The sequence below is a fragment of the Limulus polyphemus genome, unplaced genomic scaffold (assembly GCF_000517525.1).
Source record: "Limulus polyphemus unplaced genomic scaffold, Limulus_polyphemus-2.1.2 Scaffold1586, whole genome shotgun sequence".
NCBI lineage: Eukaryota > Metazoa > Arthropoda > Merostomata > Xiphosura > Limulidae > Limulus > Limulus polyphemus.
Window position 1 is genome coordinate 27705 of NW_013667196.1, and position 13060 is coordinate 40764.

Genomic DNA, 13060 nt, shown 5'->3' on the forward strand with positions numbered 1-13060 from the left:
TACACTTACAAATCCTATTAGTAAATAACAATTGATAGTCGGATTACGGCATTTTGAACCATAGACCAGGCCTATTGACTGTTACACTTACAAATCCCATTAGTAAATAACAATTGATAGTCGGATTACGGCATTTTGAACCATAGACCAGGCCTATTGACTGTTACACTTACAAATCCCATTAGTAAATAACTATTGATAGTCGGATTACGGCATTTTGAACCATAGACCAGGCCTATTGACTGTTACACTTACAAATCCCATTAGTAAATAACAATTGATAGTTGGATTATGGTATTTTAAACCATAAAAACCATAGACCAGGCCTACTGACTGTTACACTTACAAATCCCATTAGTAAATAACTATTGATAGTCGGATTACGGCATTTTGAACCATAGACCAGGCCTACTGACTGTTACACTTACAAATCCCTTAGTAATTCTACATTTTGAAATGTAATTTCAATTTTGTGTTTCGAATACAGCACTGAGCTAATAACAGCATCAGGAAGAATTGAAATTTCTACCATGTTTGACAGTATCCCTCCTGTAACAATTCTACTATATAAACACACATGTAGCATTAATGCCATAAACACAGCCACTGAACTTGCGTTACGACTGGTGTAAGTATATTTAAAATTAAAACAAACTAACCACATGCCCAAGACCTTAGTAATAACACAGGGTAACTCTCTCTCTTTTATCTAACTAACAGAACAAATTTCATCCTGGGCTTTTTTTTGTAAAACTGTCAAATAATCGGTGAACTATCATGTCTAGATATGTTAGTTTAGTGAGAACAGTGGAATAAATAAATTCTTATTAAAGATGTAATAAATATCAGACGTGCAATTTGCAACACATTATGACAGTCAGTGAGATAACACGGAATGAAATCTAGGTTCATATCCGAATGCTCTTTAACTCTAAGACTATATCTCATATGATATTTGTTCACTAAATATAACCAAACATCGCAAAAGATCACAAGTCGGTGAAATATTTTTATTGTTGTTTACTCCAAAGTTCTATTACACCAATAAATTAGTGTTGATTGGAAGTCATATTTTACAAGCAGAGAAATGCTACATTTAACGTACAACTTACAAACTTCCTGTATATGTTCATAAACATTCAGTAACACTTATAACATCAAGACTGAGTTACTTGTTACATAACCTAGGTCTAACATAATTATTAGTAGTAAAATTTATAAATTGCTTCCTCTTTTTTTAAAACCAATCAAATTATTAGTTTTAATCCCTTTTTATTTCCTAAGCCTCATGGTTTATAGGCAATGTTATAATGCTTCAATCAATATCTAATTCTATCTTGATCTAGTGATAATCACAAAAAAGTGGTCTGAATAGATAGTAAAAGCATATCTCACAGACTTAAAATGGCTTAGAGATTACTTAATAAACAGACTGACTTTCCTTTTAATCAGAAAGTCTAATTTGACCTCCTATCTTAATTATATTTTTATGAGATACATATGATTGTATGTTTTATTCTTTACTTGTGAATAAAAGTCAACCAGTAAAAGGTCACATACACCAAGATAATTTTTGTATTTTTTTTCACACCAGAAGGCTGTTACTCGTAGTTTAAGGTACATGATAAATTATCTACCTTCGCTGTCACTTCTGCACTCAATTGTTCTTGAGTTTCTGCAAGACGGCGTTTAGCCTGTTCCGTCCGTCGATCACATTCATTCACAAAAGTCTGGAGCTGTTCCATTGCCTGTGAAAGAGTATAATAAAAATTTGAAAAGTAAACACACAAATATTACAAATGACCATAATGTGTATTTCGTTTCTAATATTACTGATAGTATCACTGTAGTAATCAAATACTACAGATCTCACTCTTTTGTTATATATAAAATTTTGAAATTATTCTGAATTCTAATTAGTAACATGCTAAATCTGGTCAAGGTTGTGCTAAATTTCGTTTGAGGTGTAACTTTCTGCAGCATGGTCCGATTAAAGTAGTTATCTACTGCTCTATGGGACAGTTGTACTGTATCCTACTTTATGCAATCCTATTTGTTACCGGTCATCGACAGAGAGAATGTGGATCGTGAGAGCAATTTTGGCACTTTCATGGAGAACAACTTATGCTTTGAAAAGTCCAGGATATATATATATACTGTAAAGTTCTTGTTTCTTTTGTTGAGGTCTACTGGAGCATGTGCTGATCATGTATAGCCATATTATAATTTCAGTTTTGAAATTTATTTCACATCAATTTAGTTTTTTTTCAACCTGGAAGACAAATATAAAAGTAAAATAAATAAACTTAGTTACATTCATCAGGTTTCCATATCTTCTCTTTTCCAATTGTTCTCATATTAACATCGCATTCAGCCAAATCACCAAACTCCTATTTGGGCAGAGTTAGTTTACCTGTGTGTCATTATTATTCTAAACAGGAATACCTCAACAGAATAAAAAGTTTTGAATATTATTTTATAGTAACTTTTTAACGGTTTTGTGAAAATATAGTAAACCCAATGATAAAAAAAAAAAAATTGGTTGTTTCTAAAAGACCCTTAGAAATATATCGATGATATTGTTGTGATCCATGCTAACGAATATTTAACAATGACCTTCTAAGATCATACCTATTCATACTTAAATAACTATATTTTTCGAAAACATTTATTTAAGATGTTTTCAATAGTACTTTTTTTCACAACTGTAAAACAAAACTGTTTTTAAACTAACTTTTTAAATATTTTATACAATCGAGTTTCAAAAAACATTCTCAGTCTTAATATGTATCAACATGAGAGACAGGACTTACATCAACATCATAATAGTATTCTTTTCTCTTTGAAGCAGCCACGAAGTCAGCTCGGAGGGCAAGATCATGAATTTTTCTGCATTCTCCTATATCCATTCTCTGTAAGGAAAAAGTTATTCAAATTTTCATTTTGTGAATTATTGTATAAATTCATGGGGGGTGGGGGATATGATGTAGTATACCTATAATAATGAAACTAAATGTTCAGGCACAAATAATATGTTTTTATAACTACAAAATTCAAATGCAGGGGTAATATTCTGATGTGTGCTCAATATAAGAAATACATGAAAAATATGCACATGCATTATCAAGTGCACTAGTAACAATACCCTATTTTTGTAAAAAAATTTCCAATTCCATGAAGATTTAAAGATAATAATCACGGGTACAATTTCTTTTTATACAGCACACAAAAATGATCAAACATTTGTTCTTTGATATTTGATTCAACAACCACTTAATTTCTTAAATGTACCCATAGCTAAAATATACTTAAACATTGCAGCTTCAAGTAGTTATATATGATATTTCATCTCTTACAAATAAGAGATGGTCACGTCTCTCTTGTAAGAGATGAAAAGTCATAAAAAGTAGTGTTTTAGCTACTCAATCGAAGCAGCATTATTGAAGTAACCTCAACCACTTTCTCCCATTTGTAAATTTTCATATTTTATTTAAAAGAAGACATAACAAATCAGAGGTACAACAACCTCTGCCTTGACTTTAATCTAGAATCCAATTGAAACAGTTTTGATGTTGAATAACACCTGAAAAACTACATCAACAAGGATATATATTATAAAACAGAACATTAAGTTGTACTAAAATTTGGAATTTTCCAACTCTCTACAGTCCAGCAAGTGCTATGGTGGTCAGTTTATGTAACTTGTTATGTAAAGCTTTTTGTGAAAGTTTAGTATAATGAGTAACCAAATTAATGTGAAAAACAATATATATATATATATACCAAAGTCTAGTAATAAAATAAACAATCAAGACCCACAAGTTTCATCACATGAAAGATAAAATTAATTTCAGTCATACGATTGATATAATACAACCCACAAGTTCAAAGCTAAGTGAATCTAGCCATGGATAAAGATGTAAATCATGGAAGTTTAAAGCTAATCATACTTTAAATTAAAAGTGAAAAAAGCCTGAAAGTTAAGTAAGCCTGTCAACTGAAGCCACCTTGGTATCGATTAGAATGAATCATCCATAATACACACGTTAAATGAGAAACAAAAGAATCGTTAGACAAAAAAGGTAGGTAATTCTTCAGCTTTTTACACGAGTAGCATCAAGTTTCCACAGAAGACATAACACCCACTGTCAAAAAAAACATCTTACCAGACAAGTAGTGCTAGAATAAATGAAAACACCCAAGAAAATATTTAATGCCTCAAAGTCTACATGGAATGAGTTTCTTTTGACAAGGGAACCTGTGCAAGAAACAAATAAATTACCAGGATTTATAGATTTTAGGTTGAAAATGTATAATAGCAATTCAAGGTAAACGGGCACCAGTAATACTACGAGTAATTTCTTAATAACAGGCAGTTAATAGATTTTTAAAAGAAGCTAAACTTATTCAAGGTTGTGCAACTTGGACCTCAGTAAATTGGTTTATAATTGATGATATGTATGTGTGTGTGTGAACAATCCACTCCCATTATTGGTTTTGAAGATAGATGATTGAATTAAATTACTATACTTATACTTATAACTAAAATTATACACTACTGCTTGTTCTATATTGGTAATAATAGCCCTTTCTCCATACCACGTCCTGCCATACAACAAGCCAGAAAAACTGACACCAACCACAGTGAGCAAGATTATAAAAAGAGTTCCCTGGTAATAAGCTTCTTTTTTTTATCATGTTGCTGTATAACTCTTTATTCTACATTGACAAACACACTTAACTCACACTGAAAACTGTCCTGCAGATTACACCTCTATATGAGAAAAACTAGTTTACTTTTCATGACCTAATAAAAATAATCTTAATTTTTTTTACTTACAAAAACTAAACCCGATAAAATAAAACTAAAGATAATAGTCTATCTTTAAACTAATCAGAGGTAATTTCTTTACATTTTAATGTTGTATATTTAATGTAACAGAAATTATTAATTGAAATCTCTGGAATAAAATTATATAAACAATTTTCTACTATATGAATCAACCTAGACCTAATTATTCTACATTGACCTTCACAGGAAAAAAATAACATCATTTTATTAATAAGAGTGCATTGTACAATCTTCACTATTTTCTACTGTTCATGTTTCCTATAATCAAGTTCATACATTTAACATATGAACTACACTTAAATTTAAACTAAAAGGATGAGAAAATCATATAGATGTAAGAAACTAATTTTACAACTTCAATTGTACGGGCTAAAATGTTTGTTGTTGTTTTTTTTTCCACCACTATTACGAAGTTCTCATGCAAGGTACAAAATAATAATAGCAATTTGGGTTAAATAACTGTACCGAGGTTATTGAACAATAAATTTTCTAACACGATTATTTTTAATGGTTTCAAGTGTTGCCGTAAAATCCAACAAGGTGGAACCAAATTGGTTTTCAAACGAATTACAAAAACAAATCTGTAAAGGTGAAAGAAAATAATCAAATCAGGCCACACTTAAAAAATGTTTTTGTTTGCCCTTGCCCAACCCTGTCCAAGAAAGTTTGGTAGGTAGGCCCATATTTGATTGGCTTTAAGTGCTGTCCATAGTTTCTGGCAGGATAGCATGTCCATAATAAAGATTCAGTATCAGAACAGAAAGAAATGTTAAACACAGCTAACCACTTACCAATTTTATGGCAGAATTGTTCAATTAAATCTATGTCGAATAATGATTCTAGAAATATTGAAAGCACACACAACCTTCAATAATATACTGATTTGAAGCGAAAAAAACGTGTCTATATGTTCAACCATTTATTCACGTTAACCGTTAAGAGCCTGACATGTGATCTTTGTCGACTTTTCATTTTTATGTAGGATGGCTAATTGTGTCAAAAAGCACAAACAAGTATTTTATGCTGATTTTAGGAATAGCTAGAGTCCCTCCAAGACTTTCATTTAGTTTTAGCTAGTTTTGTTTCTGCCACATCAGAAAAACTTAAAGAACAACAAAGAGCATAAAACTATTATAATGCACACAACTGTATGTTGTAAAGACACAAGTATAGAGGACAACATTGTCCACCTTTCGTATTCAGGTCAGTGTGTTGTCGGTCTTTATAATATTGTGTTTCTACAACAGGTAGTTGCAATCCATTCAACTAAATTTCATCATGAACACTCTTGTCTAAATAATCTATCAAAGAATACAAAAATGAGTGATCCTTTTGAAACACTAGCGTAATTAAACAAGCTAAATATTATTTATGGTTGAAAATAATGTCTTGTTTTCTAGTTTTATGTTATTATCACGCCATATATTAGACATTGCTCATGTAGCCGAATATTTTTCAAAAACTATTTTTGCAACCAGTACTAATTTGATGATAAAAGAGGAAACCTGCAACTAGATAAATACGAGTTAGAGAATTGTTTTTCTCCATTGGATATTTGATTATCGTAATTTGTTAAAGGTATATTAATACAATGAGACATTTCCTCACTTCATACCTAAGAAAGATTTTCATTCATAAAAAAATAATATAGCCACATAACTGCACCACTCTTATCCAATCACTATGACCAGAAACATGGACTTTTTTTGTCTTAACTCATTTTCTAACTGCTCATTTAGAAATACTCAGTTTCGTGCAAGCATTCAGAAATCACTAGATTGACAGTGTGTGTGTGTGTGTACAAATCACATTTTCTTCAGAAGTAGTATACTGTTACGGAAAATGTTAGTCATGTGAACTTACATATGGAATTTACACTGTTGTTAAACATTCGCCACTCTGAACCTTATCACAAACACATATCTACTTTAGAACATTTACAGTGAATATTTGTTTAGTGTATTATCAACATAATCCATAAATATGAACATGTGATTAACATAAAAAGGTGTCTTCTAACTGACGTTTTAACTACCTAAGTTATTCACACATGTTAAACAACTGACTTGTGTATGACCGTTCATAAACAGTCATAAAATTTTGCAAACCTTTGATGTATATAGCAGTGCAGTTTGTGCCAATTACTGTATATAGCAGTGCAGTTTGTGTCAATTACTGAATAAAGCAGTGCAGTTTGTGCCAATTACTGTATATAGCAGTGCAGTTTGTGTCAATTACTGAATAAAGCAGTGCAGTTTGTGCCAATTACTGAATAAATTAACACTTCCTAGCAGCACACATTCAGAGTAATCATGCTAGCACAGTCTTAAACCCGAATATTCTTCAAAGATAACACCATCACAGCAAACTGGGTGAAAATTAGTTGTATCACAAAAACCCAAAACTTTCACTTGTGACAAGCCACAATGGGGAACATACAATAGTAAAATTACAAACAAAAAATACCGTGAACATGTGTATTATATTTTTGAAAAACAATATACTTCAAGTGCCAAGAAACTTGTGAATAGATTGTACATGTGAAAATATTCAGAAACTTTTCAAATACTGGTAATGATGCTTTATTAGATAGCACCTGGGGTGTATGAGTACAATACTGATGAGAGATAACAAGAAACCACTTGCAACTATTTGTAGCCCTCTCATATTTTTTTTTAGGAAATTTTCTTTTTTGAAAAGAAAAAGTTTTACTTTTATTTCAAATTTACGATAGACTTTGTTATAGATTTAACAGTAAGTTAGTGAGTTGGGGCTTACATAAACATTCATTTCATACTGTGTAACACAAACTAGATTCAATTACCTCGATGTTTTATTCTTACAAAAATTCTTATTCTTCGGTTTAATTTTACTCAATGGTTTAATAATACTGCGTTTCCATTTCAAGTCTTTAAATGCTGAATAAGAAGTTTAAAATCACCGAGTCTATTATATACAGAATCCACATAATGCTCGTTGGTAGCTCTGACATGAACTTCTGTCCAGCAACTGGACAGTCATATTGATGGTCAGAGTTGTAACAAGTTTAGAAATCGATTTTCAGCCAAATCAATTATGAAAAAAAATTCTGTTTTATTTTTTGGCATAATTTGTTTTCACCGAGTTTTTTTTTTTTTCCAGGGTTGGTTGTGCTTGGGCAAACAAAGTATTTTTTATTTTGGCCTCAGTTTTGGATTAGATGTGAAACTAATGGTAGAGCAATAAGCAGAAAAACTACAGTAAACTACACATCAAAATTATCTGTTACATATTCTTCATCAGTGGTAATCAAAATAGTGACATAACCAAATATTTTGCTTCTTCATCTTAACATCTCGGTAAACATCCTATAATTGTTTAAAGTTTATAACAGCTGAGTAAATGCTTGTCAAAAGCTGTAGACAAAAATAAAAAAATATGTTACTTACATTTGTTCCCAACCACAAACTGATTTAGTGCAGTGCTCATATCCAAGCCAGACATTGCAACTTTAAAACCAAGCCACAAATTTACATCACGAGTTTAATTTTACTCAATGCTTTAATAAAACTGCATTTTCATGTCCATTTTGAGTCTATAAGGCTGAATAAGAAGTTTAAAATCACCGAGTCTATTATATACAGAATCCACATAATGCTCGTTGGTAGCTCCTACATGAACTTCTGTCCAGCAGAAAAATAACATTTATTCACTTTACTGTTTGAAAATCTCAGGTTAAAATGTCATATTTGGAGCTGAAGATGACAAAAACTATCAATTTACTTTACCATAAGAAGTACCAATCTTCAATAAGGCTGGCAGGGAGTCCTACGTGATGTCTGAGAGAAATTGTTTACAACCTAAGAGAAAATTCTTTCATACATGGACATGATAAAAATATTAAGAATGTTAAGAGGCTAATGTTTAAGATCTGCTAAATAAAAATAAATTGTATTAATTATGTATTATCTAATAATATTTTACGTTAACATCATGAATTATACAATGCAGTATGACAACATTTAATTAAAAAAATGGTACAAAAACTTTATACAGAGAAGACTAAAATTTTAAGAATGATGAAAAAGCTAAAGAATTATATTGTACATGTATATACATGCCAGTGCAGAGCTTTGAACAGATGAGGGGACAATACAGTTTCCAAAAAATTATTTACAAGTTAACCTTCCATCACACACTAAACAATATTTATCTGACCACTTCATAGTCCATTTGTTTAATATGGTTTTGAAGACAGAGCATACAAGTTTTTAACTCACAATGTACTCTAGGTCAGCAATAAAAAACTGCTGTGCCACCCCGTGTTTCTAAAAGTGGTCAACTTCTGAAAAGTAAAACATATTCTAATTAGGAAAGCTTTACCAATCCTAAACAGCAGAAGCCAGAACCCTTCCCTGTAAAACAAACAAATAAACAAAACAAAAAAAAAAAAAAAACCTCCTAATAAACTTGCATGACAATAACCAACTCTAGCAAATGTGCTAAATGAACTGCTGAAAATTAAACTGTTTTTTAGGCCAAAATTTTCTAAGTATATTCCCAAAAATTATAAAGAAGTGTAGAAAGATTAAGTGAACAGGATTTGTTGATTTTGTTCCTCCATTTCAGTAATTTGCATTAGATTTTGATTTCAAATATTACTACTATTTTACTCATTCCAGACAATCTTACAACACGGAAATCTGTAGACAAGCTTACAACATGGAAATCTGTGGACAAGCTTACAACATGGAAATCTGTAGACAAGCTTACAACATGGAAATCTGTGGACAATCTTACAACACGGAAATCTGTGGACAATCTTACAACACGGAAATCTGTAGACAATCTTACAACATGGAAACCTGTATACAAGCTTACAATACAGAAATCAGTAGACAATCTTATAACATGGTAATCTGTAGACAATCTTACAACATGGAAATCTGTAGACAATCTTACAACATGGAAATCTGTAGACAATCTTACAACATGGAAATCTGTAGACAAGCTTAAAACATGGAAATCTGTAGACAAGCTTAAAACATGGAAATCTGTAGACAATCTTACAACATGGAAATCTGTAGACAATCTTACAACATGGAAATCTGTAGACAATCTTACAACATGGAGATCTGTAGACAAGCTTACAACATGGAAATCTATAGACAATCTTACAACATGGAAATCTGTAGACCAACAGTCTGAAGTTAAGAGAATAACAACAACCTAATATTTTGCAAAGCAAATTTCACATAACGAAATCTACAGTAGAAGTTTTTAATGAACTCACCAGACCAAAAAAAAAAGAAAAAAAAAAAGAGAATATCAACCTTCTCTGTGGTTATGTTCTAAACAACATAGTGATTATTATAAAAAAAAAAGTTATATATTTTACTACAGATGCAAATGCTAAAAAGTTCTAATTTAATTAATGTTTTAAATTAGATTTATTAGTGAGAAAAATTAAATATTGAAAGCAAATAAAAAAGTAATTATTTAGTTAAAAAGATCATCAAAATGAAAAAAAAAACTTTTATAGAAAGGATAAGCTGAATAGAAACAGGAAATCAAGAGGAAGAAACACAAATTTGGACAAAGATTTTAAAAATTGCTGTAACTTTAAAAGTTAACTAGGTATTGGTAAATAAGATCATTTTATTTCCACAGAAAACGAAGTCTGGTCCACCATTTGCTACTACAAACTACATTAGAAACATCTTTTCCTAAAATCTCTAAAATACTCATCCAATCTTATTTTATTAAACTCCTTGAATGTTGGAACTTCTATCACAATCAAAGACAAACTATTCTGTAGGTTATTCACCCTACTGGAAAAAATAACACTGTAATAACTGGAGTTGCACCCGAGTTTTCAGTATTTTAAATTTTTATCTTCTAGTTTTAATGCCTGCAGTTTTTTTTAATGAAAACTTGCAGGTATCAAGCTTAAACTTCTTTGATATTTTTGAAAACACATCAAGATTTGAAACTATCTCCATACGACAATCTCCTCCAAACCTAAAAGTCTGTGATCTCATTTTAACGACCCAAAACTCTTCCTTAAACACGATAACTAAAAGTGAATTCAATACCCCAAACGAGGTTTAACAAGACAAGGGTGTATTAATGACCTTCAATTTGCACTCAATGTTTCTAACCTAAAACCCACTTTTGCCTAATTACTATCTCAAATATACATTGTCTTGAAGACTAGAGATTTTATAATAGCTATGTAGAAATATTTTCCCTTTACAACACTAATATGTATAACCTCGTTGTTACCGAGTCTTCATCAATGTACATTTTTGTACAAAACCTCTCTCTCTCTCTAGTCTGGAATGAGTAAAAAATATAATAAAAGAATATATATCTGTATATAACTTTCTACACTTCTTCATATGTTAGGTTATTACACAAATGTCATAAAATGTATTACTGTTGATATTATACCACCCTATTCAGGCAGCAACACACTGCTTCCATGTAGAAAAAATACATTCAACTTTTACTTTTCACAATATATCACTATTACTGTGTATCTTTCATTACATATTATTCCATTTTCACATTCTAACAAGGCTGGGACAATGTTGTTGTTTTTTTTAAAACCACTGATGCAGTAATGACTTTCAAAACTATTACACATAAAACAATCAGTAGTACAGATTGTTTGGAAAATTGTTCTGCAAACCTTTTGGCTTTGAGTTTTCATCAGACCATATATATATTCTACACAAACTGTACTAGTTTCTGTAGCTATATTTGACTTCATTAATTACAACTGTAGCTGCAGTAAACTGTTCAGAATGAAATGCAGTATTAAAATTATTTTCTAATAACTATGATATCATTATATTATTTTGATAAATGCCCTATTCCTTGTACATGGGCATTTTACTTAAAAACATTTCTTACCTTTAACTTGTCTTTGATTGCAGAGGGGGTGTGACAGAAAAAAAAAAACAATACCTCTGGAAACACATGCTATTCTTCTACACAAGCAGTTTAGGAGATAAGGAAAAGAGAAAGTTAAAAAATGGACATGACAGTTCTTTCTTATACGTACATGTGTAATATGGATTTTTTTTTTTAAATGAAGGATACAGTTTAACCGCTGGTGGTTATAAGCATTTTATGCATCCATTCATTGTCCCAGCCTTAGAATTTAACAAAATTATAGTAAGTGTTTTTAATAAAATGTCCAAAGCTAAGTTTGGTTCTGTATAATATTATTTCTTTCTCTCTGAAATGTATTAGTGAATACTAAGTTGTTTACATTTAAAATACAACTTTATAAAATAATAGAGGGCATTTTTCAAACATCTTCCTCTATTCTTTGTCACCAACGTTAACTTGTAGTTTGACGAAGTTCTATTTTAAGTTGTTCGATAGTTTACAAATAGTGGAGCTTTTATAAGCTACTGTGTGTGTATACTATATTGATGAAGTATATTAATTACCCATTAAATTTCAAACTGACGTGCATTTCAGTTTCTGTTACAGGGGTGTGGAATTTTTAAAACAAACAAAACTTTAAAAAAATATTCTTCTCTAAGGGACAAAATACTAGAAAATTTAATGGCTTCGTCCCTGTCTCATAAAGCACACAAATAAGTACGTTTTAGAATTTTTCTATTATTTAACAGCGAACACAATACCACTGGCAGCTCAATTTTGTTATATTCTATAATTTTTTTTTAATTTAGTCATAAGGATTTCATAGCCTAGCATGTGGAATACCCTCCACGCACACAAATCAATAAAATTATGGTTTACGTTAACACTACAGTGATTAAATCTTTATGTAATTTTCCTTATGATAAATATTAATCCTAGAGTTGACAGCCAAATTTAACTGGGAACCAACCTACTGTGATAATATAATTGAATTAATTTAAATGTCTATCTGTCTGTGTGACTGTGGGTTTTGAGAATTAACTCTATCTGCTCGGGCATCATTTACTGCATGTCACGAGGTTTTAGTGGCTTACATTAAAATTTTTATTAAACCATTTTTCCTTTATGTTATACCCATTAATTTGTAGCTAATAATCCATATTTTAATAGTATATAAGTTTTAAGTTCTTAATTTTATAAGGCAATATTTAAAAAATCCTAAATTTCCCTACTATTAGAAAGGTGACACATTTTCTGTAGACACCCTATCTTCTCTATTTTATTCACCACCCCTCCAATAAGAATAAAATTTAACATAAATTACTCACT

General features: G+C 30.6%; 1 protein-coding gene across 1 annotated transcript in view; it reads right to left on the minus strand.

Moving 5' to 3' along the window:
- The window catches only part of LOC106464200 (putative RNA-binding protein Luc7-like 1), a 23536-nt gene that overhangs the window by 3840 nt on the left and 6636 nt on the right, over positions 1 to 13060 (minus strand). Inside the window, exons 3-4 of the mRNA XM_022391901.1 lie at positions 2814 to 2912; positions 1638 to 1748 (exon numbers count right to left, since the gene is read on the minus strand). Of these exons, the coding sequence (XP_022247609.1) occupies positions 1638 to 1748; positions 2814 to 2912 (210 nt within the window). The remainder of the gene's footprint in view (positions 1 to 1637; positions 1749 to 2813; positions 2913 to 13060) is intronic.